Source organism: Symphalangus syndactylus, chromosome 20 (genome assembly GCF_028878055.3).
Source record: "Symphalangus syndactylus isolate Jambi chromosome 20, NHGRI_mSymSyn1-v2.1_pri, whole genome shotgun sequence".
NCBI lineage: Eukaryota > Metazoa > Chordata > Mammalia > Primates > Hylobatidae > Symphalangus > Symphalangus syndactylus.
This window is the reverse complement of record NC_072442.2, coordinates 48,348,872-48,371,719: the sequence shown is the minus strand read 5'-3', so window position 1 is coordinate 48,371,719 and position 22,848 is coordinate 48,348,872. Positions and strand designations below refer to the sequence as shown.

At 44.7% G+C, this 22,848-nt stretch overlaps 1 protein-coding gene across 1 annotated transcript in view; it reads left to right on the top strand.

Moving 5' to 3' along the window:
- Positions 1–207: 207 nt before the first annotated feature.
- Positions 208–22,848, top strand: part of MARCHF10 (membrane associated ring-CH-type finger 10) — a 96,666-nt gene continuing 74,025 nt past the window's right edge. The window contains 3 exon segments of the mRNA XM_055257514.2: positions 208–413; positions 5,153–5,259; positions 17,832–17,951. Coding sequence (XP_055113489.2) covers positions 5,170–5,259; positions 17,832–17,951 — 210 coding nt within the window. The 5' untranslated portion in view covers positions 208–413; positions 5,153–5,169.

Sequence of the window (22,848 nt, the reverse complement as noted above, 5' to 3'; positions counted from 1 at the left end):
GTTATAAAACAGAAGGATGGTATGTATGCATGAGTTTTTAGAGCACTGAAAAACATTCTGCAATCAGATTCTGTTCCCCTCAGTCAGGAAAACTTGGTTGGAATTCACTGGAAAGTTACACTAGAGAAGAATGTGTATGTCACAAAGTTCTTAGAATATTCACCATTAAAATGTCACAGATATGTAGAATTTTGAGGCCAAGAAGAATTGCTCTTGCTTTCAGCAAGGCAGGACCCCCTCCTTCCTTCTCCACCTGCCTCCAACTCCCTCCTCCATTCTCTCTCCCTACTTAATATGGCTTCTTATGTTGATTTCTAAAGCACAGATTTGGCACAAGACATTATCACCAGAAAGACTTAAAACAGAAGTGTGCATAACCATGAGTAGATTTTAAATTAAGAAGCAGTTCAAAGGTGAGCAATAGAAGAGAATACAGAGTGCCATTTTAGAAACATGCGCCTTGCTCACATTTTATTATCACCCCACCCCAACCCTCTGTGTTTGCTGGGGAAAAATTCTTGGCTTCAAGTGGCCATCTGGTTGAGTAGGCCCACAAAGCTGAGATCCATGAATTAAGCATTATCTTATGTAGTTTTATTTCCATACTGTTATTTCTGTTTCTTGTTCATCCTGGTCAGTTTTTCAGACTGACTGAGTGCAGTATGAAGTTCAAGCAAACACAGAGAATGTTTGCTTAAACTGAGGTAACCCACCATCTTCTTGATCTGACACTAATACCGTGTTTTCTTGGTTCCCGTAATATTTGTTTAATCTCATAAAGACTTAACGTATTTAAATAAAAAATTACATGTGGCACCACAATGTTTCTAAATATTGTAAAATACAATGTAATAGAGAGTTTATGGGAAGGAAAAGAGACTTTTGTGGACAATTTTATTTTTTTTAATTATTATTATTTTTTATTTTTGGGGGGATGGAGTCTCTGTCACCCAGCCTGGAGTGCAGTGGTGCGATCTTGGCTCACTGCAACCTCCGCCTTCCAGGTTCAAGTGATTCTGCTGTCTCAGCCTCCCAAATAGCTGGGACTACAGGAGCGCACCACCACGCCCGGCTAATTTTTGTATTTTTAGTACAGGTGGGGTTTTGCCATGTTGGCCAGGCCGATCTCGAACTCCTGACCTCAAGTGATCCACCCACCTCGGCCTCCGTAAGTGCTGGGATTACAGGCATTTTAAAGTCCTTTATTGGGTAGGTGATTGTGAAGTCAGAGGTAACTTAGCAAGTAATTCAAAGGGTGCTACTTCCTACCTATTTAGACAAAGTTATTTCATGCCTCTTGCCTTAGAAGCCTCCTTAAATTAACCCTGCTCTAGAGCTGTGGTAGATTAACTGGCTTTCTATATTAACTTTGGCGACCAAAATGTATCATCCAAGTGGACTCTGGGATGCTCCCCTTTAGTGACCATTAACATATTTTTATAATGAGTCTTTATGGTCTCTGCCTGATTAAGACTCAGACAGGCTTCTCTTTCCCACAGTAGCAGCAGGAGCTTATCCTTCTGCCTGTTTTAACACCATCGTTTTCTGAAAAGAGTGCAAAGGTAACTTCATTCTATGCAGGTACACATTCAGATGAAAAGCTTAAAGTGATCTTTTAAAACATAGTCCCATAAGTGATTATTAAAATGCTCAGAGACAAAATGTAGGTTTTGTGTGTAGACTGGAAATACACATTGGATTGTAGTTTCAGATTCTGACTGTCAAAGACCAACTTTCCATACTCCAGAGAAAATAGCCCCCAAGAGACGAGCACAAGTTTTCCCCATTGTTCAGGGCCAGACGATAAACCGTGTGAGATTTCATAACTACCAGACCAGACACTGGGTCACCATGAGTCAGGGGCAGCCTGACTCTGCCAATATCTACACAACTGAATAAACAGGAGGAGGGAGGGAATGCTGCAGAACGTATACACCTGAAGGTAGGGATGTCGCCTGTCCCATCCTGATGTATCCCCAGAGCGTAGCAGCCCTTGTCACACAGCAGTTGTAAAAAATATGTATATGTGTGTGTGTAGAAATAAATGAAAGAGATTCAGTAGACAACGAGCAGGAATAGTGTGGGGGCTTTGATGACCCCATAGATGAGGGGTCGTTATTAACAGTGCCATTTTATCCCTTTGTGAGCTTAGATATCTTGGCCATAAATTTGGGCCATGCAAGTCAAAGCCAAACTTCTTGAAAGCATGATCTCCACGCCTTTGCCTCCCATTTACACAACCTTCTGCAGCCCTCCCAGCCCCGTCACTCCACTGAATGCTCTCACCAAGGTTACCAGTAGCCTCCTTTTTGAAACCCTCTCTTCTGGGCATCTCTGAAACGGCACCTACCTGGTTTCTTCCTGCCTCTCTGGCTTTTTTTTTTTTTTTTTTTTTTGCAGAGTTTTTCTTCAGTGGCTTGTTCTCTAAATATTAGTGTTCTTCATGGTTTTGTCCTGTGCCCTCTTTCTCTTTTCGTTCCCATTCTTCCTTCAACTTCAGTTATCACAGAATCCCAGCAATGCCCAAATCTGTACCTCTCCGGTGAGCCGCAGAGCCCTGCGTCTGACAGCACACTTGACATCTCCATTTGCCGCACCCCAGACACTTCTGACGCCATGCTGTCTCCTCACAAAGCAGCTCCTCCAATGTTTTCTGAAGGGAATGCTGGCACCAACCCACTGGCTGCTCAAGCCAGTAACCTAGGCATCCTTGAGACTTCCACCCCCGGTCCATTCATATAATCACAAGCCCTGATGACTTTCTGTCCTGAGCATCCCTTGAATCCCTTGGTTAAGAGTGTGGGCACTGGAGCGAGACTCTCTGGGTTCACATCCCAACTCTTCCACTCACTAGCTCTGTAACTTTAGGCAAGTTACTGAATCCCTTTGGCCCTCAGTTTCCTCACCTGCAAAACAGAGATCTAGTGCTAGCCTCACAGCGTTGTTGAGAAGATTGAATGAATTAATTGATGTAACTGCTTAGAACAAGGCCTATCACTTCCAGAGAGTCGGTAAAGAATAACTATTGGCCCGGCACAGAGGCTTATGCCTGTAATCCCAGCACTTTAGGAGGCCAAGGTGGGCCGATCACCTGAGGTCAGGAGCTCAAGATCAGTCTGGCCAATATGGTGAAACTCCGTCTCTACTAATAATAAGAAATTAGCTGGGTGTGGTGGCGTGTGCCTGTAATCCCAGCTACTTGGAGGCTGAAGCAGGAGAATCGCTGGAACCTGGGAGGCGGAGGTTGTGGTGAGCTGAGATAGCCCCACTGCACTCCAGCCTGGGCGACAAAGCAGGACTCCATCTCAACATAAAAAAAATAAATAAATAAAAAAAGAGTAGCTATAATCCCCTGTCCCTCCTCATTGTCCTCCTCCTCCTCCTTTTTCTCTCCACCGTTGCTACCCAATGCTAGTTGCCATCTTATCACATCTAGATTACTATGAAATATTCCCAATGGTCTTCCCATTTCTGTTTTTCACTCTACCACCATTCCCCCCACCCCATCCATTCTCATACTGCAACTGGAGGGATCTTTTTAAAATACAAATCTTTTTTTTTTTTTTAAATACAGACAGGGTCTTGCTCTGTTGCCCAGGTTAGAGTGCAGTGGCATGACCATGGCTCATTGCAGCTTCTAACTCCTTGCAGCTTCTAACTCCTGGGCTCAAGCGATCCTCCCACCTCAGCCTCCTGAGTAGGTAGGACTATAGGCATGCATCAGAATACCTGGCTAAGTTTCAATTTTTTTTAAATAGAAATGGTCTTGCTATATTGCCAAGGCTGGTCTCAAACTCCTGGGCTCAAGTGATTCACCTCAAGAGGCGTGAGCCACTATAGCCAGTGAGTTATGATCACACCACTACACTCCAGCCTGGATGGCAGAGCAAGATCTTGTCTCTAAGAAAAAGAATTAACAAATAAATAAAAACACAAATCTAATCATTTACTCCCCAGATTAGAACCTTTCAGTAGTTTCCTATGACTCTTTGAATCATGACCTTCAAGGCCCCATGGGAGCTGGCCCCTGCCTCCCCTGCAGCCCTTCCGGGGCTGCTCCTTCCTCGTCTCTGCCCCAGCTGCACTGCTCCTCTCTGCCCCAGCTGCACTGCTCCTCTCCCGTCTTCCTCATCTGCACCTGCTCCTTCATGCCTGAAGCCTCTGCACCTGCTGTCCTCTCTGTCCCACTTCTCAGCCATCTCACTCTGTCAAACCCAGTGTCATTGCCTAAGGAAAACCTTGCCTGACCCTTCCAGACCAGGTTATGCCCTCCCATAGTAACACTCTCTAAGAGCCCCATAGTTCTGCTCCAGAGGGCCTATCATAGTTAGGATTCACTTGCTCAAAGTCAGTCTCGCACCCTGGGTTATAAACAACACAGGCCATGCGCAGTGGCTCACACCTATAATCCCAGCACTTCGGGAGGCTGAGGTGAGTGAATCACCTGAGGTCAGGAACTCGAGACCAGCCCGGCCAACATGATGAAACCCCATCTCTACTAAAAATACAAAAATTAGCCAGGCATGGTGGCGGGTGCCTGTAATCCCAGCTACTAGGAAGGCTGAGGCAAGAGAATCACTTGAACCAGGGAGGCAGAGGTTGCATTGAGCTGAGACTGGCCATTGCACTCCAGCCTGAGCAACAAAAGCAAAACGCTGTTTCAAAACAAAAGAAAAAAATAAAAAACAAAGGTGAGGGTGGTGTCTACTTTGCTGCTTGCTGTACTCCAGTGCCCAGCACAGTGCCTGGATGGGAATAAGAGTGCAATCATTGTTGCATAAGTGAATTTAAGTAACCAGAGGCCTGTAACTTTAGTCACTGCTAATTTAGCTAGGGTCTTGGGTTTTCCTTTTTGTCGTGCTCTAGAACCGAATCAGGTGTCTGTCCATCTAAATCCCTCTGAGTAACCAGGACAGGATCACTGAAGTGCCTGATGAAGGTGGCTGCATTATTTATGCCTGGAACAGGAGGACTGTAAGAGCATCAACAGCAACACAAGAAGTCCCTTCAGCTTGAAAGGAGCATCTGTGCCTTTCAAACAAGGGCAATTAGATGAATACACAAATAAAAGCAATTAGATGAAAATAAATCCAAATATGGCATCATGACAAAGGACTCTATCACAGCACATTTGTTTATCTTTTCTGTGCAGGTCGGAGATTAGGAATCATGTTGCATGACGCAAGGGACAGGCAGAAGTTCTTCAGTGATGTTCAGTATCTGCGGGACATGCAGCATAAGGTGGACTCTGAGTATCAGGTAATTGCAGAAAGCAAGAATGGTCTTCTGCCTTCTCTTCCAGTATTTAGAGAGAATTCAGAATACAGCATCAACATATGATAAGCAGTAAAAGTTTTCTAAAATCCCAAACCCACCGAATAGGTATGTAACTAGCAAAAGCCACTTCACCTCTCTTATTTCCTCATCTGTAAAAAATAAAGGCGGGGGGGGGGGGGTTGCTGGGCGCAGTGGCTCACGCCTGTAATCCCAGCACTTTGGGAGGCCGAGGTGGGCAGATCATGAGGTCAGGAGTTCGAGACCATCCTGGCTAACACAGTGACACCCTGTCTCTACCAAAAATACAAAAAATTAGCCGGGTGTGGTGGCACTGTAGTCCCAGCTACTCGGGAGGCTGAGGCAGGAGAATCGCTTGAACCCAGGAGGTGGAGGTTGCAGTAAGCCGAGATCGCACCACTGCACTTTAGCCTGGGCAACACAGCAAGACTCCTCCGTCTCAAAAACAAACAAACAAACGAGGATAATGGTCGTATCCACTTCTAGTATTATCATGAAAATGAAACGAAATAAACACTGTAAAAGTACTTCCCTCAGTGTTCGGCATGGAGCCCTTGTCCACCAGTGGCATTAGGGCTTAAATTTGACAAACCAACTGAGAAGGAAAGAAAACATGAAGGAATTAACTGGGTCGCCCTACCATTTATAAAATAACATGCCCTTCTGTTGTCATCCCCACCAGAAGAAAGGTGGTTTGCACATTTTACAATGAGCTAACTGCTGGTCCCCCTAGTTACAGTGTTTACATGCAAAACCAGAACACACAGGGAGCCTGAGGAATCCCGAGGTTGCAGCCACCCAGAGCTGGCATAGGACAAACTTGCCAGACTGGGTTGTGGGATCCTGGGATAGTAGAAAGTGTCAGTCATCCCACCGGTGGTGGGACCTCAGCCCTCGCCAATCAGGAAGGCACGTCCTCAGCCTGGGCTGAGGATTGAAAAGCGCTCCTTCCCTGAGGAAAACACAGAACTGCTGTTATCAGGTTTTTCCCCTTCTTAGCAATTTCAAATATAACTAAAGCTCCCAGGTCACCAAGGAAACCAGACCTATCTCAGTAACCTGATTTCACCTGTATAATACGGTTTAGCTTTGGGGCTGGAAACAGAGTCAGCAATTTCCTCCCACAACATGCCAACCCACGTATAAGAAGACTAGAAAATCGAGGGCATTTCTGCAAAATAAATAAGAACATAAATATCCACACTGGTCGCCCTGGGAGTCTAACTGCTTTTCACAAAGATGCCTCTGCCACCCGGCTCCTGTTTGAAATTGTCTCCAGAACAGGCACATAGGAAAAAATCAATCTTACAGTTTTATGGTCCTCGTTGAAGAAAATCACACAACTGTGTGGCTTTGAGCCATTGCCGTTTTATTTTCTAATCTCCATTGGGCTTTCAACGCTGCTTTTCATTCATTCATTCAGCCAATATCTATTCGGTGCCTACTATGTGCTGAACAAAGCCTCTGTTCTCCTGGAGTTCTTATTCTAGGATTAAGCAGGGGAAGGACTTACACAAGTAGAAATGTGTAAGGTAGTTTCAGTTATCGATAAATACTGTGAGGAAAATAAAACAGGTTAAGGCGTTGGAGGCGGTGCTCCTTTAGAAGCAGGGGAGGTCTCTTTGAGGAAGTGACACTTGACTGTTGAGGTGAATTATGGGAAAGATCCCACCAGAGCTTACCAATTGGAAGGAAAGCCAGTGCAAAGGCCCTGAGGCAGGAACCAGCCTGGATGAAACCAAAGGTAGCCAGAGGAGCTGGAACACATGAACCCAGGGGAAGTGTGGAAGTGTCACACTGGGTCTCACAGAACTTAGCTTGGCATTTAGGTTTTATTCTTTTGTTTTTTCTTTTTCTTTTCTTTTTTTTTTTTTTTTTTAAACAGAGTTTCGCTCTTGTTGCCCAGGCTGGAGTGCAGTGGCACGATCTCGGCTCACCACAACCTCTGCCTCCCGGGTTCAAGCGATTCTCCTGCCTCAGCCCCCCAAGTAGCTGGGATTACAGGCATGTGCCAACACACCCGGCTAATTTTGTATTTTTAGTAGAGATGGGGTTTCTCCATGTTGGTCAGGCTGGTCTCAAACTCCCGACCTCGGGTGATCCGCCTGCCTCGGCCTCCCAAAGTGCTGGGATCACATGCATGAGCCACCGCGCCTGGCCCAATTTTATTCTTATCACTGTGAGAATTATTGGATGGTTTAAGTGGGGGAATAGTATGATTTATGTTGTATTAAGGGTCACTCTGGCTGCGATATGGGGAAAGGACTAGAAGGGGCAAGAGAAGAAGGAGGAAAACTTGTAAGGAAACTATGATAGACATTCAGGAGAGAGATTCTGGTGACTTGGCCCGGGGTGGTAGGAGTGGAGGTGGTGAGAAGTGGCCCGGCCCAGGAAATAGAAGCAGAACAGACATCTTGCTGATGGATGGAGAGGCGGAGTGAGGGAAAGAAAAGAATGAAGGATGACTCACGTCAACACATTTACTTGTCCATCAGCTCCCTCTGTTATCATCACGATTTTAAACCTTTTCACTCTTTTCAAACCTCCAACCTCCATAGTTTCAACAAAGAGCTCCCTGCCCGGTTTCACACACTCACACGAAACAAAATGAAGACCCCAAGGCCGGCAGGTGAGAACCCACTCAGCCTCCTCCCATTCACTCCAGGCTACACACCATCTAGTCCCCACATCTTGGAGGATGAAGCGACCCTCTTCCTGCTGGTACCCAGCCCGAGATCCTGATTTGAGGCCCTCTGCTCTCCAGCCCCTGCCATCCACAGGCCTCTCATTGGTAGCTTTGACATTTCCTTTCTTGTTGGCTCAGTCCCCGAACGTGCTTAAGTCTCTCCCATCTTATGAACAAGAGAGCAAAGCTTTCTATAGACATCGTGTCCTCCTCTAGCTGCAGCGCTGGCTTCTTCCTGCCTCATCCCAGATGTCCCCAAACAGCCAGCTCCATTTCTGTCTCTGCTTCCTGCCCTCCCATGGATTCCCTGGCCTGCTTCAGCCCGACCATCACCTCCCCTCCCCTCTCCTGAAACTCTTCGGCTAACGTCAGTAACCAAATTCACCAGGCTCCTTCTCAGTCTTTATTTTCTGCAGTCTTAACTACCTTTGATGTTATTACTCCTTTCTTCTTGAACGTGACTCTTTGGCTTTCTTTCTTTCTTTTTTTTTAATGTTTCCCAGGCTGGTCTCGAACTCCTGGCCTCAGGTGATCCTGCTGTCTCAGCCTCCCAAAGTGCTGGGATTATAGGCATGAGCCTCCACGCCCAGCATCCTTTGGCTCTCTGACATCACACTCTCTTGATTTTCTTCCTGTTTCTCTCACATTTTTCTCCATTTTCTTCATCTCCCTGGCTCTCAAATGTTAATTTCCCTAGGGTTCCGTTCTCAGCCCAATTTTTTTCTAGTTCACAAGGTCACTGTGACTCATCTCATCCTCTGCTATGGTTCAACCACCACTTTACACTAAGACTTGTAATCCTGGGTCTCCCCAGAGCATCAGAGTCATATGTGTATTTCCCAGGTGGCTATGTCTACCTGGATGTCACACAGGCATCTGAAATCAAATATGTCCATGGTTGTACCCCCGTGTCCATCCCCCTGCTGCCCCTCCTATGGTCTAAGCCTTCCCTGTCTCTTCCTCTCCCTCCTCATCCCCATCCCACCAGTTACCAAGTCCTGCCAAGTGTACCTAAGAACTCATGCACTTGTGCCTTCCTTTTTACCCTGTTGCCACCCGATGGTTCCAACTTCGCTAATTTCTGTCCAAGACCATTATAATATCCTTATAACTGGCCTCCTAGCCTCCAGTCCTGCCATCTGTCAGACTGTTGCCCTGAAACCATCTAAAATGTAAATGTGGCAATACCATTGGAATATAGGATACTCCTCTGTGCTTTCTCTCACTGAAAGGCAGGCCCAAGACTCAGAACCTATGCAAAAGCAACCTACACTTCACCACTTTGCCAACGTCTTCTTCCCCCTTCTTCACCTTGCTCCCCTGGGCAAAGGTGGTGAGGATCATAGTTTTAATTTAGAACTAAAGGGAATCTCTGTGTTCATACACATAGTAGCCGTTTTTAAAAACAACTTTACTGGCTGGGTGCGATGGCTCACGCCTGTAATCCCAGCACTTTGGGAGGCCAAGGCGAGCAGATCACAAGGTCAGGAGTTCGAAACCAGCCTGGCCAACATCGTGAAACCCCGTCTCTACTAAAAATACAAAAAATTAGCTGGGCGTGGTGTCAGGCGCCTGTAATCCTAGCTATTCAGGAGGTTGAGGTAGGAGAATTGCTTGAACCTGGGAGGTGGAGGTTGCAGTGAGCCGAGATAGTGCCACTCTACTCCAGCCTGGGCAACAAGAGTGAAACTTGGTCTCAAAAAAAAAAATTATATATCATAAAATTCAACCTGTTTTAAGTGTACAGTTTAAAGACTTTTAGTAAGTTTACCAAGTTTGCAGCCATAACTATCGTAACTTTAGAATATTTCCACCATTCTAGTACTGCAGCACTCTTTTCATGCTTCCTGCACAGAGCTTATGAAACTGCATTGCAAATTGTCTTTTTTTTCTCTCTTTTTTTTGAGACATGGTCTTGCTCTGTTGTCCAGGTGGGGGTGCAGTGGTTGCCCAGGTCGGAGTGCAGTGGTGCAATCACAACTGACTGCAGCCTCAACCTCACAGCCTCAAGTTATCCTCCCACCTCAGCCTCCTGAGTGGCTGGAACCACAAGCATATGCTACCACACCCAGCTAAATTTTGTTGTGTTTTTATAGAGACATGGGGGTCTCACCATGTTGGCCAGGCTGGTATCGAACTGCTGGGCTCGAGTGATCCACCCACCTTGGCCTCTCAAAGTGCTGGGATTACAGGTGTGAGCCACCGCACCCGGCTGCACATTGTCTTTTGTGTGACATCCTCTCAACCTGGACCATGACTTCTTAAGGGCAGGGGCTGAGTCTCCCTCTTCAATGTTGAACCAATTGCCTTGACATTCATGAAGGCCTGTGTTGCCTAACTTGGCTACCAACTAAGCTTGTCAGACTTAGAGCCAGCTGACTTGTGACTATTCCTAAAAGTCAAATCCACTCTCATTGAGCATTTTCAAAACCACTTACCACAAGGTCTGCAAAAAATAAATATGGTTGTCTTTAAAATGTTCTAAATATCATTGAAGTAACTAAATGGCAACCCACAGTAACTACTTTGCAGGGAGCAGCAAATTTTTTTTGTTATGTTATTAATCTATCCCTTGCCTTGTTCCAGAAAGAATTTAAAGTAGTGGTTTAAGAATCAATTGCATGATGTAGGCCGGGCGCGGTGGCTCATGCCTGTAATCCCAGCACTTTGGGAGGCAGAGGCGGGTGGATCATTTGAGGCCAGGAGTTTGAGATCAGCCTGGCTAAATGTCTCTACTAAAAATACAAAAACTAGCCGAGTGTGGTGGTGCACACCTGTAATCCAGCAACTTGGGAGACTGAGGCAGGAGAATAGCTTGAACTCAGGAGGCGGAGGTTGCGGTGAGCCGAGATGATGCCACTGCACTCCAACCTCAGTGACAGAGTAAGACTCTGTCTCAAAAAAAAAAAAAAAAAAAAGGATCAATTGCATGATGTTAGTGACCCCTCAGTAACTCAGCCCATAGACAGCCCGTGTGTATTTAGATAATTTGCTATGGTTAACTTTGTGGTGGGTGGATATTGGCACTCTGGATCATCAATGAGTTTGGCCGGTTACTTCCTATGGAAATCCCAGCTTTCACTCCAGGTCCAGTGTGACCAGGGATTCCCCATTTCAGGGCATACAAATAGTGTAAGACCTAATAACTAGACACGAATCTCAAATCATATGCATTTGGCATGTGTCCCTTCCTGTACTCAACTCACCTTTAATGAACTGGCTCCAATTGAAGGCTTTAGAAACCTCTTGTGTAAGCCATTCCTGCTACAGCCTAAAATATGCTAAGTGTTGGTATGCACCAAATTCCCAGTGCCTTTGCAGGTCTGTGTGCTAGCAGCAAGAGAGGAGGGATAACCTCACCCTGAGTTATTTTGATACTACTCCTTTCAGTGGTTGGGTGGGACCCTTTCGAGAAAACAAGAGGAAATAAACATCTATTTGGCATACTGCATGCTATTTCAGAATCTGGTAACTAGTATATAATTATATGCCATCTCAGAATTTGGCTCTATTGCTTCAAGGATTTTCATGCTGCCTAGCTTTTTTTTTTTTTTTTTTTTTTTTTTTTGATCAAATGTGTTTATGTAACTGGAGGCAGAATTTAGCCATTAATGTCCACTGGAAAGCTGAAGGCAAAGATTACACTTGGCATTTCAGAGTGATTTTCTATAATCTATTAAATATGTTCAAATTGGTTTCATTTCATGTCACTTATTCATCTTGATTCTTTCAAGTGCAAATCAACTAAATATCTCAATATACATGTGTTCAAGGACACGATAGGCAACTTTATAGCGGGTGGCGAGGGTTTGGAGTTGTCCACTCAGGGAGCCGGAATGGGGATAAATCAACTTTTCTTCCCACAGGGACGGAGGTGAGGGATTCTCCTGGCTCACCTTTGAGGTATGTGTTGCTCTACTCTTCACAGCCAAAACAGGAAAAAAAAAACTAGCTGGAGGGGAATACCATCTCAAACTGTTTTTATGCCTTTGATTTCTTGACCTCTTAAAATTAATGAACTTTAATAATGTCACCGAGGACAATTAAAACACCAAACTCTGGGGTATGCAAGTCAGATCACAAGAACAACAACAAAAAGGGACCAACTGAAGGAAGTGGCAACTCCCACTTCACAAAGTGCATCCTGAGATAGAGGAACAGATGCCATTCTGGCTGGACACGTAAAGTCGGATCGTGGTTCTGATGGCTTTGTACCAGAATTATGAGGCTGGGAAGTGTTCCTGGGGCACATGGCTTCTGAAGTCACATAATAACTGGAGGGATCAGATTGATAATGAAAGAAACAAAAGGAACTTCAAGCACAACTGTGGACTCAGCTATAATGCCGAAGAGAAGCGGCTTCATTGTGACCCTGAATGACTGAGAGCAGGAGCTGCTCAGTTGGTTGGCTGGGATTTAGGAAACAGACCTCTACTTACAGGGCAGAAAAGCAAGGATGAACCTCAGGACTAGACAGAAAGATTCTCTCTTCTTCTGTGACCAACATCAGAGTCATATGCTTTGGCAAAGGCTGACTTTAGAAATAGTTATAGAAGTAAACCAGGAAATGGGATTGAGAACAGCAATTAAAAGGCTGTGACAGCTGCTGGTGGTGATGGGAGTGGCAGTGGTGGTGGAGGTGGCAGTGGTAATGGTGGGGAGGTGAGATGGGTGGTGGGGGTTGGGTGGTGATGTGGGGGTGGTGATGGAGATGGTGGTGGTGGTGGAGGTGGTGGTGGTGGTGGTGATGGTTGTGGTGATGTTTGTGGTGGTGGTGGTGATGGAGGTGGTGGTGGTGATTGTTTTGGTGGTGGTGATGGAGGTGGTGGTGGTGGTTGATGGAGGTGGTGGTGGTGGCGATGGTTGTGGTTGTGGTGGTGATGGAGGTCGTGGTGGTTATGGAGGTGGTGGTGGTGGTTATGGAGATGTGATGGAAATGGTAGTGATGGAGGTGGTGGTGGTGATGATGGAGGTGGTGGTGGTGATGGAGGTGGTGGTGGTGGTTGATGGATGTAGTGGTGGTGGTGGTTGATGGAGGTGGTGGTGGTGGTGATGATGGAGGTGGTGGTTGATGGATGTGGTGGTGGTTGATGGATGTGGTGGTGGTGATGGAGGTGGTTGTGGTGCTGGTGATGGAGGTGGTGGTAGTGATGGAGGTGTTGGTGGTGGTGATGGAGGTGTTGGTGGTGGTTGTGGTGGTGATGGAGGTGGTGGTGGTGATGGTGGTTGTGGTTGATGGAGGTGGTGGTGATGGAGGTGGTGGTGGTGGTGGTGATGGAGGTGATGGTGGTGGTGGTGATGGTTGTGGTGGTGGTGATGGAGGTGGTGGTGGTGATGGAGGTGGTGGTGGTGGTGGTAATGGTTGTGGTGGTGGTGATGGAGGTGGTGGTGGTGATGGAGGTGGTGGTGGTGATGGAGGTGATGGTGGTGTTAATGGTTGTGGTGGTGGTGATGGAGGTGGTGGTGGTGGTGGTAATGGTTGTGGTGGTGGTGATGGTTGTGGTGGTAGTGATGAAGGTGGTGGTGGTTGATGGAGGTGATGGTGGTGGGTGGTGATGGTTGTGGTGGTGATGGAGGTGGTGGTGGCAGTGGTGGTGGTGGTGGTGGTGGTGGTGGAGGTGGTGGTGGTGCTGGTGATGGAGGTGGTGGTGGTGGTTGGTGGAGGTGGTGGTGGGTGGTGGTGATTGTTGTGGTGGTGATGGAGGTGGTGCTGGTGATGGAGGTGGTGGTGGTGCTGGTGATGGTTGTAGTGGTGGTGATAGTGGTGGTGATAGAGGTGATGATGGTTGATGAAGGTGGTGGTGGTGATGGTTGTGGCGGTAGTGATGGAGGTGGTGGTGGTGATGGAGGTGGTGATGGTGGTGATGGTTCTGGTGGTGATGATGGAGGTGGTGGTGGTGGTGGTAGTGATGGAGGTGGTGGTGGTGATGGAGGTGATGGTGGTGGCGGAGGTGGTGGTGGTGGTGGTTGATGAAGGTGGTGGTGGTGGTGATGGTTATAGTGGTAGTGATGGAGGTGGTGGTGGTAGTGATGGAGGTGGTAGTGGTGGTGATGGTTGTGCTGGTGGTGATGGAGGTGATGGTGGTGGTGATGGAGGTGGTGGTGGTGGTGGTGATGGAGGTGATGGTGGTGGTGGTGATGGTTGTGGTGGTGGTTGATGGTTGTGGTGGTGATGGAGGTGGTGGTGGTGGTGGAGGTGGTGGTGATGATGGAGGTGGTGGTGGTGATGGAGGTGGTGGTGGTGGTGATGGAAATGGTAGTCATGGTGGTGGTGGTGATGGTGGTGGTGGGCACCTTTGATTGAACACTCCTCAAGGGCCAGCCACTGTTAACATATCACCAACTGTATGCCTTGTTGATGTTAACATATCAACAATCTGCAGCTTCCTCTTACAGATGAGGAAAGCAAGAATCAATGGCATTAGTCAGCTCGCCCAAGGTCACTATGTTAGAAAGTGGCAGAGCTGGGGATTGTCGTGTTTACCAGGATTCAGTTACAGTGAGTCACAAAACCCACGTCATCCCCACAGACATTGATGCACATTCTGCATTTTGCCTCCACAGTGGTACCTTCTGCACAGAAGGCAGCCCGACTGTATATGCTGTAGTCAGGGGGACGCACTAGGGGGGTGGGGGTCAACACCAATGGAGGAGGGAAGGAAGAAGCCCTGATCTCCCCAGAAGGAAGAAATAAAAAGTTACCTGAAGCCTTCAATTTCAAGACTGCCCTCGGCCAGTTTTGCCACATGATCAGAGACTTATTTATAGCCATCCGAATCCTGACACGCGCAATTGAAAGGGGAGAATGTTTTTAAAGTCCAGGGTAAGGGAAGCCGCTGGTGGTTATGAATTACAAATCCATTCCTCTACTGACCCATGGATTCCGTCCTCCCCTGCCCAGTCACCTTAGGCTCCCCCCGCCCACCCCGCGCAAAAACAACATCAACAGCTGACAAAAAATCATTCACAATTACAAATACAAAGAAAACCAGCCCTTGCAGGGAATAAGGCAAAGGTTCTTGCTGCTTCTACGACTGTTAAGTCTGGATATTTACTCTGCCCCTGTGTTGCTTCTCAGCAAAGCTAGAACTTTGAGAGGATTAATGTTTGATTTACACAGAAAGATTGCTTGGCTCTGTCAAGATAAAAGTTTAAGTACCTGCCCTGCCACTGGTTTGTTCTGCTCCTCTGTAAGAAGAGGAACAAGGAACTAGAGGGAAAAAAATTTTTTTTCAACTTCGCAAACCAATCTATTCCTCCTCCCCTTTTGGTAAAGAAATATTTAAGTCGTATGCATTCTTGGAGAGAATTTTCAAAAAACACTCAGCCCACAAGAATTCTGTTCATCCCACAAAATCTGCCTTGGTCCTGGTGCATTTGCTAACACTGCCTCCTCCACTTTCAGCCCATCAGCATTTTCTTCTTTTGCCTTTAATACCAGTAGGTTAGGACGGCACAGACATCTGCCCCTTTCGGAAACAACGCTCCACGCCAGTGCTCTTTCCAAACACGAGCTCCCATTTAAAGTCCTTGTAAAAGGATTAGAACAAAAAAGGCACATGTTTAGCTGAAGTTCGTTACACTCTCCAGCCAACTCCCTTTAGGATTACCTGGGTTTCTCTATGATTGGGTGTTTTTTGTTTGTTTTGTTTAACTCATTTATTATGGTTACTGCCTAGTGTTCTTTGGTTTTTCTTGCTTAAATTATTAAAACAAACAGCATCCAGTGTTTATTATGACGACTTACTATCTATGTGGCATAGTTTTTGAAAAGAAGATTAACTGTGGGACAGGATGTTGTCCCTTCCCAAGCAAGCTGGAGTGAAACTGCATCTTTCTCCCTAGAATCTAGGATTCCACTTCCTGCAGGTGACCACTTGGCTGCTGTGATGAGTCCGGAAGCTAGGGTGTCACCTGCAATTCAAGATGTAAAGCACGGTGTGAATAACTGTCCCAATTCCAAGGAGTAAATGTTTTGTTAGTATCGGGCCATTTCTATTCTTAACCTTACAGCATAATGTCAGGCTTACTCATGGTGTGAAATTCTGGTAAGTCCTACGGCATCACAGAAGGAAATGCTTTTTCTAACAGAGGGCGTGAAACGTTCTGAAGGAATCTTTCCTTTCTCAACCCAGCCAGGAAGGGCAGTTGTCAGGCCTAGTTTAGAAACAATATTGTTGGTCTTTATTTCAAATTCATTTTCTATGGCAGTGGATAATTTGGCCCTGGCAAGGCAAAGTTGAATTGGGCTACTGGATCTGCAAGGATAGAAACATTCCAAAAAAGTTTTACTGGGCCGGGTGCGGTAGCTCATGCCTGTAATCTCAGCACTTTGGGAGGCTGAGGCAGGCCGATCACCTGAGGTCAGGAGTTCAAGACCAGCCTGGCCAACATGGCAAAACCCCGTCTCTACTAAAAATGCAAAAATTGGCTGAGCGTGGTGGTGCACTCCTGTAACCCCAGCTACTTGGGAGGCTGAGGCAGGAGAATCGCTTGAACCAGGGGATTGGAGGTTGCAGTGAGCCAAGATCATGCCACTGCACTGCAGCCTGGGTGACAGAGTGAGACTCCATCTTGGGGGGGAAAAACACTGTTTTACTATTTTGAGGTACTTAAAATCAGTTGAAATTTCCATAGTACATGATATCTTCGGGTTTGTTCAGTCCTAGTACTGCAGAAGAAATATTTTGGTACCAGATTTTATTTTAATTTTGTTAAGAAACATGGGGAATTATTTTCATTGGTAATTTTATTTTTCTTATTTTGCACTTAGGGATTGATATTTTCCTCCAAAGCAAAAATGTGATTCAACTAAAATTATTATTATTAATTTTTTGAGACAGAATCTTGCTCTGTCACCCAGGCTGGAATGCAGTGGCATTATCTTGGCTCACTGCAACCTCTGCCTCCCAGGTTCAAGCAATTCTCGTGCCTCAGCCTCCTGAGTAGCTGGGATTACAGGCATGTGTCACCACAACTAACTTTTACATTTTTAGTAGAAACAGGGTTTCACCATGTTGGCCAGGCTGGTCTTGAACTCCTGGCCTCAAGTGATCCACCCGCCTTGGCCTCCCAAAGCGCTGGGATTACAGGCATGAGCCGCTGGGCACCTGGCCGGCTGCAATTCAGCTAAAATTAAATGCTGGATGCTGGGGGATTCAAAGATAAGAAGTTGTTCTTACTCTCAGGGTTCTCAATGATCAGCAGGAGAAACAGGCTCAAAACCACAAACAACTACCTACAATAGGAAAAAAATATGTATAATTCAAGCTTAAATTAATATACATTGCAATTCTGACAATTAATTCGGCCTGGAGAAGAGAAGGCAGAGGAAACTAAAGAGAAGCAAGGCCACAGCAGCAGGCTCTTTAGTAGATCAGCCAGTTTTGCTAAGAGAGCTTCTAACAGAGGAGATTCCAAGTGCAAGAAACAGCACATGCTCTGGTGTTGACAATTCTCATCCCACAACTAGGGTGTCATCTCCAGGGTCACAGTATAGTGAAGGTAGGAAGAGGGAGGGGCCACGAAGAGAATGACCAGAAAGAGAAATTCACAAGGTGTAACAGGTGCTGCCCTCCTTGAGAAGGCAACAGTTGGGTACATTCTTGACAAAATGCCTCTCAGTATGTTTATTGTTTGAATTTATTAAAGCAATGGCTATTACGTCTGACCTAGCGTTTTAAGCAAAGGGAAGAGTGATACCTGGTCTTTATACTTGGTGAGAGGTATTTGATGAACACCTGGAGACGCATATCATTTATTTCATGCTCCTCACCATTGGAGTTAAGCATAAAGTTACCCAAGCTTGCCATGGTCCTAAGACAAACATTTTGTTGTTGTTGTTCTTCAGGCTTGTCTGAGACGACAGGAATGTAGAAGAGACCCAAATGAGAAGAAACGCGATCAGTTTTGGGGGCAAGAGACAAGTTTTGAGAGATCTCGGTTTTCTAGCAGGTCATCTTCCAAACAGGTATGAAGAATTCTGGGAGACAGTCAGCTGGGGCTGCTGCTGCTGCTGGCTGCTGCTGGTGGTGGTGGTGGTGGTGTGTGTGCGCGTGTGTGTGTGTGCGTGTGTGTGTGTGCGATGTAGGAAAAAGCCAACTCAAAAAGGAGATGTTGCAGAATCCCAAAGGTCAGGGCAGGGAAAGCCAGGGGCAGGAAGGAGCCCAGGGCTGGGAACTCCCTTCCCGGGGACACCACCCCTGTGGCTCCCAGCTCTGCAGTCTTCACGCCTCACTATGGTTGGGCCTCACTCTTCTTTCCTGTAGATAAAGGTCCTGACACAGATGGTCTATGAGACACCATCCAGATGAGAAACGCTGCAACTCTATAAGAGTTGGAGGCACTGGGCCTTCTCAAGCACAGCATCATCTCTGTGGCATATGGTCTAACTTGATGCAAGATTGGGCCTAGTTTTTATTTCTGATGAAGGAAGAGAGTAAAATGTGGTAATAACTGTATCATGTAATAATTGGCAATTGTTTAAATATTTTTGCCTAGATTGACATAGCAATATGATGATAAAATATTTTTGCTTAGAATGATATAACAATATGTTGATAATAACAATATGATGATAGTAATATGATTAACAATAGTATCATGATAATAATAATTAAGCAGTTATCATTATTTCAGTGCTTGCAACATTCCAGGCACTATGCAAAGCACTTTATACACATTAGCTTATTTAATTCTCATAAATGTATATATCTATCACCTCTCCTTATCTATCTATCAACCTATCTATGTATCTATCTATGTATCTATGTATCTATCTATCTATCTATCTATCTATCTATCTATCTATCTATCCATCTATGTATCCATCCATCTTTGCCCCACTTTACAGATGAGAAAACTGGGCCTTAGAGAAGTTACAAAACTTTACCTAAGATTTCACAGCCAGTGTGTGGTAGAGATTCCATTCTAGGCAGTCCGACCCCAGAGAAGGTGCTCTGAATTGCTAAGCTCTATGATCATATTTCATGTTTAAGATCTTATCTAATAATTTTACTTATCCTATGTAAGAGCTCAATACCACAAGCTGTATTCAACACTGATTGTTAGCATTGCGAATTGATTTAAGATGAGTAATATGCCTTTTATGATTCCTACTTAATATTTTATGCCTGAAATACACTCTAGAGGAGAGACTCCTTCTTTCCTATCAATGGCGTGGATCCTGAGATAGATCCTGAATACGTGATATCAATCAAGTTCTTGTTGAGATTTCTTTTTTAATCTAGGATGTTCACACTGTGGTTATTTAATGTTCAAAGGACACCTTAAAAACATCAGTGATTGATGTTTATAGATGTAGATGTATCCCTGGGAGAGAGATGTGCTCTCTATTAAGGAATATAAAATTGTACAATAAAATATTTCACTTAGAGTCTGAAGGTGAAAGAGACTGTCTCACAATATTGGCAGCACCAAGAACACGTTGCCTGGATCTTTTCCTGTTAGTCAAAGACTAAATATAATGCCTGCTGCTGATTAAACTTAAGGAGTGAGATTAATCCAAAAATTAAATCTAGTTTGACTAGAACAACATATTTTTAGCATTAAGATAAATTCTCACATTTTTACACTCATAAATAAGATCAAGGACAGATAAGAAAATATAATTTAAGTCAAACAGTAGCATGTAGCAGTCTTCCCAGACTGGAATTGCTAAACAAGTGGGCAGCTGGGTTCCTCTGCAGGGAACTTTCATGCAGAAACTCATGTGCATAGTCACGGCCATTTAATTTGCAATACTCACGCATTTGGGATATGCAGGATTTGAAATTTTATGTTCCTTTTCACACTTAAGCTTGTGGAACAAGCTGGTGTCAGATTCCTATAGTTTTCTTCTTCCTGCTATACAAATTATGCATTCTTTAAACCATCATTGCAAAACACTCAGACCACTTCTGAAAAAGGCATTGGTTGTATACATAAAAGTAATTATGTGAAATAGCTTCTATAATACAGTTTACATGGATCTTATTTCCCAATAATTTTATTATTCATCCCTACCCAACACAACATTTTTTAAAATTATACTTTAAGTTCTAGGGTACATGTGCACAACATGCAGGTTTGTTACATAGGTATACGTGTGCCACGTTGGTTTGCTGCACCCATTAACTCGTCATCTACATTAAGTATTTCTCCTAATGCTATCCCTCCCCCAGCCCCCCACCGCATGACATGCCCCGGTGTGTGATGTTCCCCACCCTGTGTCCATGTGTTCTCATTGTTCAATTCCCACCGATGAGTGAGAACATAAGTTTGGTTTTCTGTCCTTGTGATAGTTTGCTGAGAATGATGGTTTCCAGCTTCATCCATGTCCCTGCAAAGGACATGAACTCATCCTTTTTTATGGCTGCATAGTATTCCATGATATATATGTGCCACATTTTCTTTTTTTTTTTTTTATTATACTTTAGGGTTTTAGGGTACATGTGCACAATGTGCAGGTTTGTTACATATGTATCCATGTGCCATGTTGATTTCCTGAACCCATTAACTTGTCATTTAGCATTAGGTGTATCTCCTAATGCTGTCCCTCCCCCCTCCCCCCACCCCACAACAGTCCCCGGAGTGTGATGTTCCCCTTCCTGTGTCCATGAGTTCTCATTGTTCAATTCCCACCTATGAGTGAGAACATGCGGTGTTTGGTTTTTTGTCCTTGCAATAGTTTACTGAGAATGATGTTTTCCAGTTTCATCCGTGTCCCTACAAAGGACACGAACTCATCATTTTTTATGGCTGCATAGTATTCCATGGTGTATATGTGCCACATTTTCTTAATCCAATCTATTGTTGTTGGACATTTGGGTTGGTTCCAACTCTTTGCTATTGTGAATAGTGCTGCAATAAACATACGTGTGCATGTGTCTTTATAGCAGCATGATTTATAGTCCTTTGGGTATATACCCAGTAATGGGATGGCTGGGTCAAATGGTATTTCTAGTTCTAGATCCCTGAGGAATTGCCACACTGACTTCCACAATGGTTGAACTAGTTTACAGTCCCACCAACAGTGTAAAAGTGTTCCTATTTCTCCACATCCTCTCCAGCACCTGTTGTTTCCTGATTTTTTAATGATGGCCATTCTAACTGGTGTGAGATGGTATCTCACTGTGGTTTTGATTTGCATTTCTCTGATGGCCAGTGATGATGAGCATTTCTTCATGTGTTTTGTGTTTTTTGGCTGCATAAATGTCTTCTTTTGAGAAGTGTCTGTTCATGTCCTTTGCCCACTTTTTGATGGGGCTGTTTGTTTTTTTCTTGTAAATTTGTTTGAGTTCATTGTAGATTCTGGATATTAGCCCTTTGTCAGATGAGTAGGTTGCAAAAATTTTCTCCCATTCTGTAGGTTGCCTGTTCACTCTGATGGTAGTTTCTTTTGCTGTGCAGAAGCTCTTTAGTTTAATGAGATCCCATTTGTCGATTTTGGCTTTTGTTGCCATTGCTTTTGGTGTTTTAGACATGAAGTCCTTGCCCACGCCTATGTCCTGAATGGTATTGCCTAGGTTTTCTTGTAGGATTTTAATGGTTTTAGGTCTAACATATAAGTCTTTAATCCATCTTGAATTAATTTTTGTATAAGGTGTAAGGAAGGGATCCAGTTGCAGCTTTCTACATATGGCTAGCCAGTTTTCCCAGCACCATTTATTAAATAGGGAATCCTTTCCCCATTGCTTGTTTTTGTCAGGTTTGTCAAAGATCAGATAGTTGTAGATATGCGGCATCATTTCTGAGGGCTCTGTTCTGTTCCATTGATCTATGTCTCTGTTGTGGTACCAGTACCATGCTGTTTTGGTTACTGTAGCCTTGTAGTATAAAGTCAGGTAGCGTGATGCCTCCAGCTTTGTTCTTTTGGCTTAGGATTGACTTGGCGATGCGGGCTCTTTTTTGGTTCCATATGAACTTTAAAGTAGTTTTTTCCAATTCTGTGAAGAAAGTCATTGGTAGCTTGATGGGGATGGCATTGAATCTATAAATTACCTTGGGCAGTATGGCCATTTTCACGATATTGATTCTTCCAACCCATGAGCATGGAATGTTCTTCCATTTGTTTGTATCCTCTTTTATTTCATTGAGCAGTGGTTTGTGGTTCTCCTTGAAGAGGTCCTTCACATCCCTTGTAAGTTGGATTCCTAGGTATTTTATTCTCTTTGAAGCAATTGTGAATGGGAGTTCACTCATGATTTGGCTCTCTGTTTGTCTGTTATTGGTGTACAAGAATGCTTGTGATTTTTGTACATTAATTTTGTATCCTGAGACTTTGCTGAAGTTGCTAATCAGCTTAAGGAGATTTTGGGCTGAGACAATGGGGTTTTCTAGATATACAATCATGTCATCTGCAAACAGGGACAATTTGACTTCCTCTTTTCCTAATTGAATACCCTTTATTTCCTTCTCCTGCCTGATTGCTCTGGCCAGAACTTCCAGCACTATGTTGAATAGGAGCGGTGAGAGAGAGCATCCCTGTCTTGTGCCAGTTTTCAGAGGGAATGCTTCCAGTTTTTGCCCATTCAGTATGATATTGGCTGTGGGTTTGTCATAGATAGCTCTTATTATTTTGAGATACGTCCCATCAATACCTAATTTATTGAGAGTTTTTAGCATGAAGGGTTGTTGAATTTTGTCAACGGCCTTTTCTGCATCTATTGAGATAATCATGTGGTTTTTGTCTTTGGTTCTGTTTATATGCTGGATTACATTTATTGATTTGCGTATGTTGAACCAGCCTTGCATCCCAGGGATGAAGCCCACTTGATCATGGTGGATAAGCTTTTTGATGTGCTGCTGGATTCGGTTTGCCAGTATTTTATTGAGGATTTTTGCATCAATGTTCATCAAGGATATTG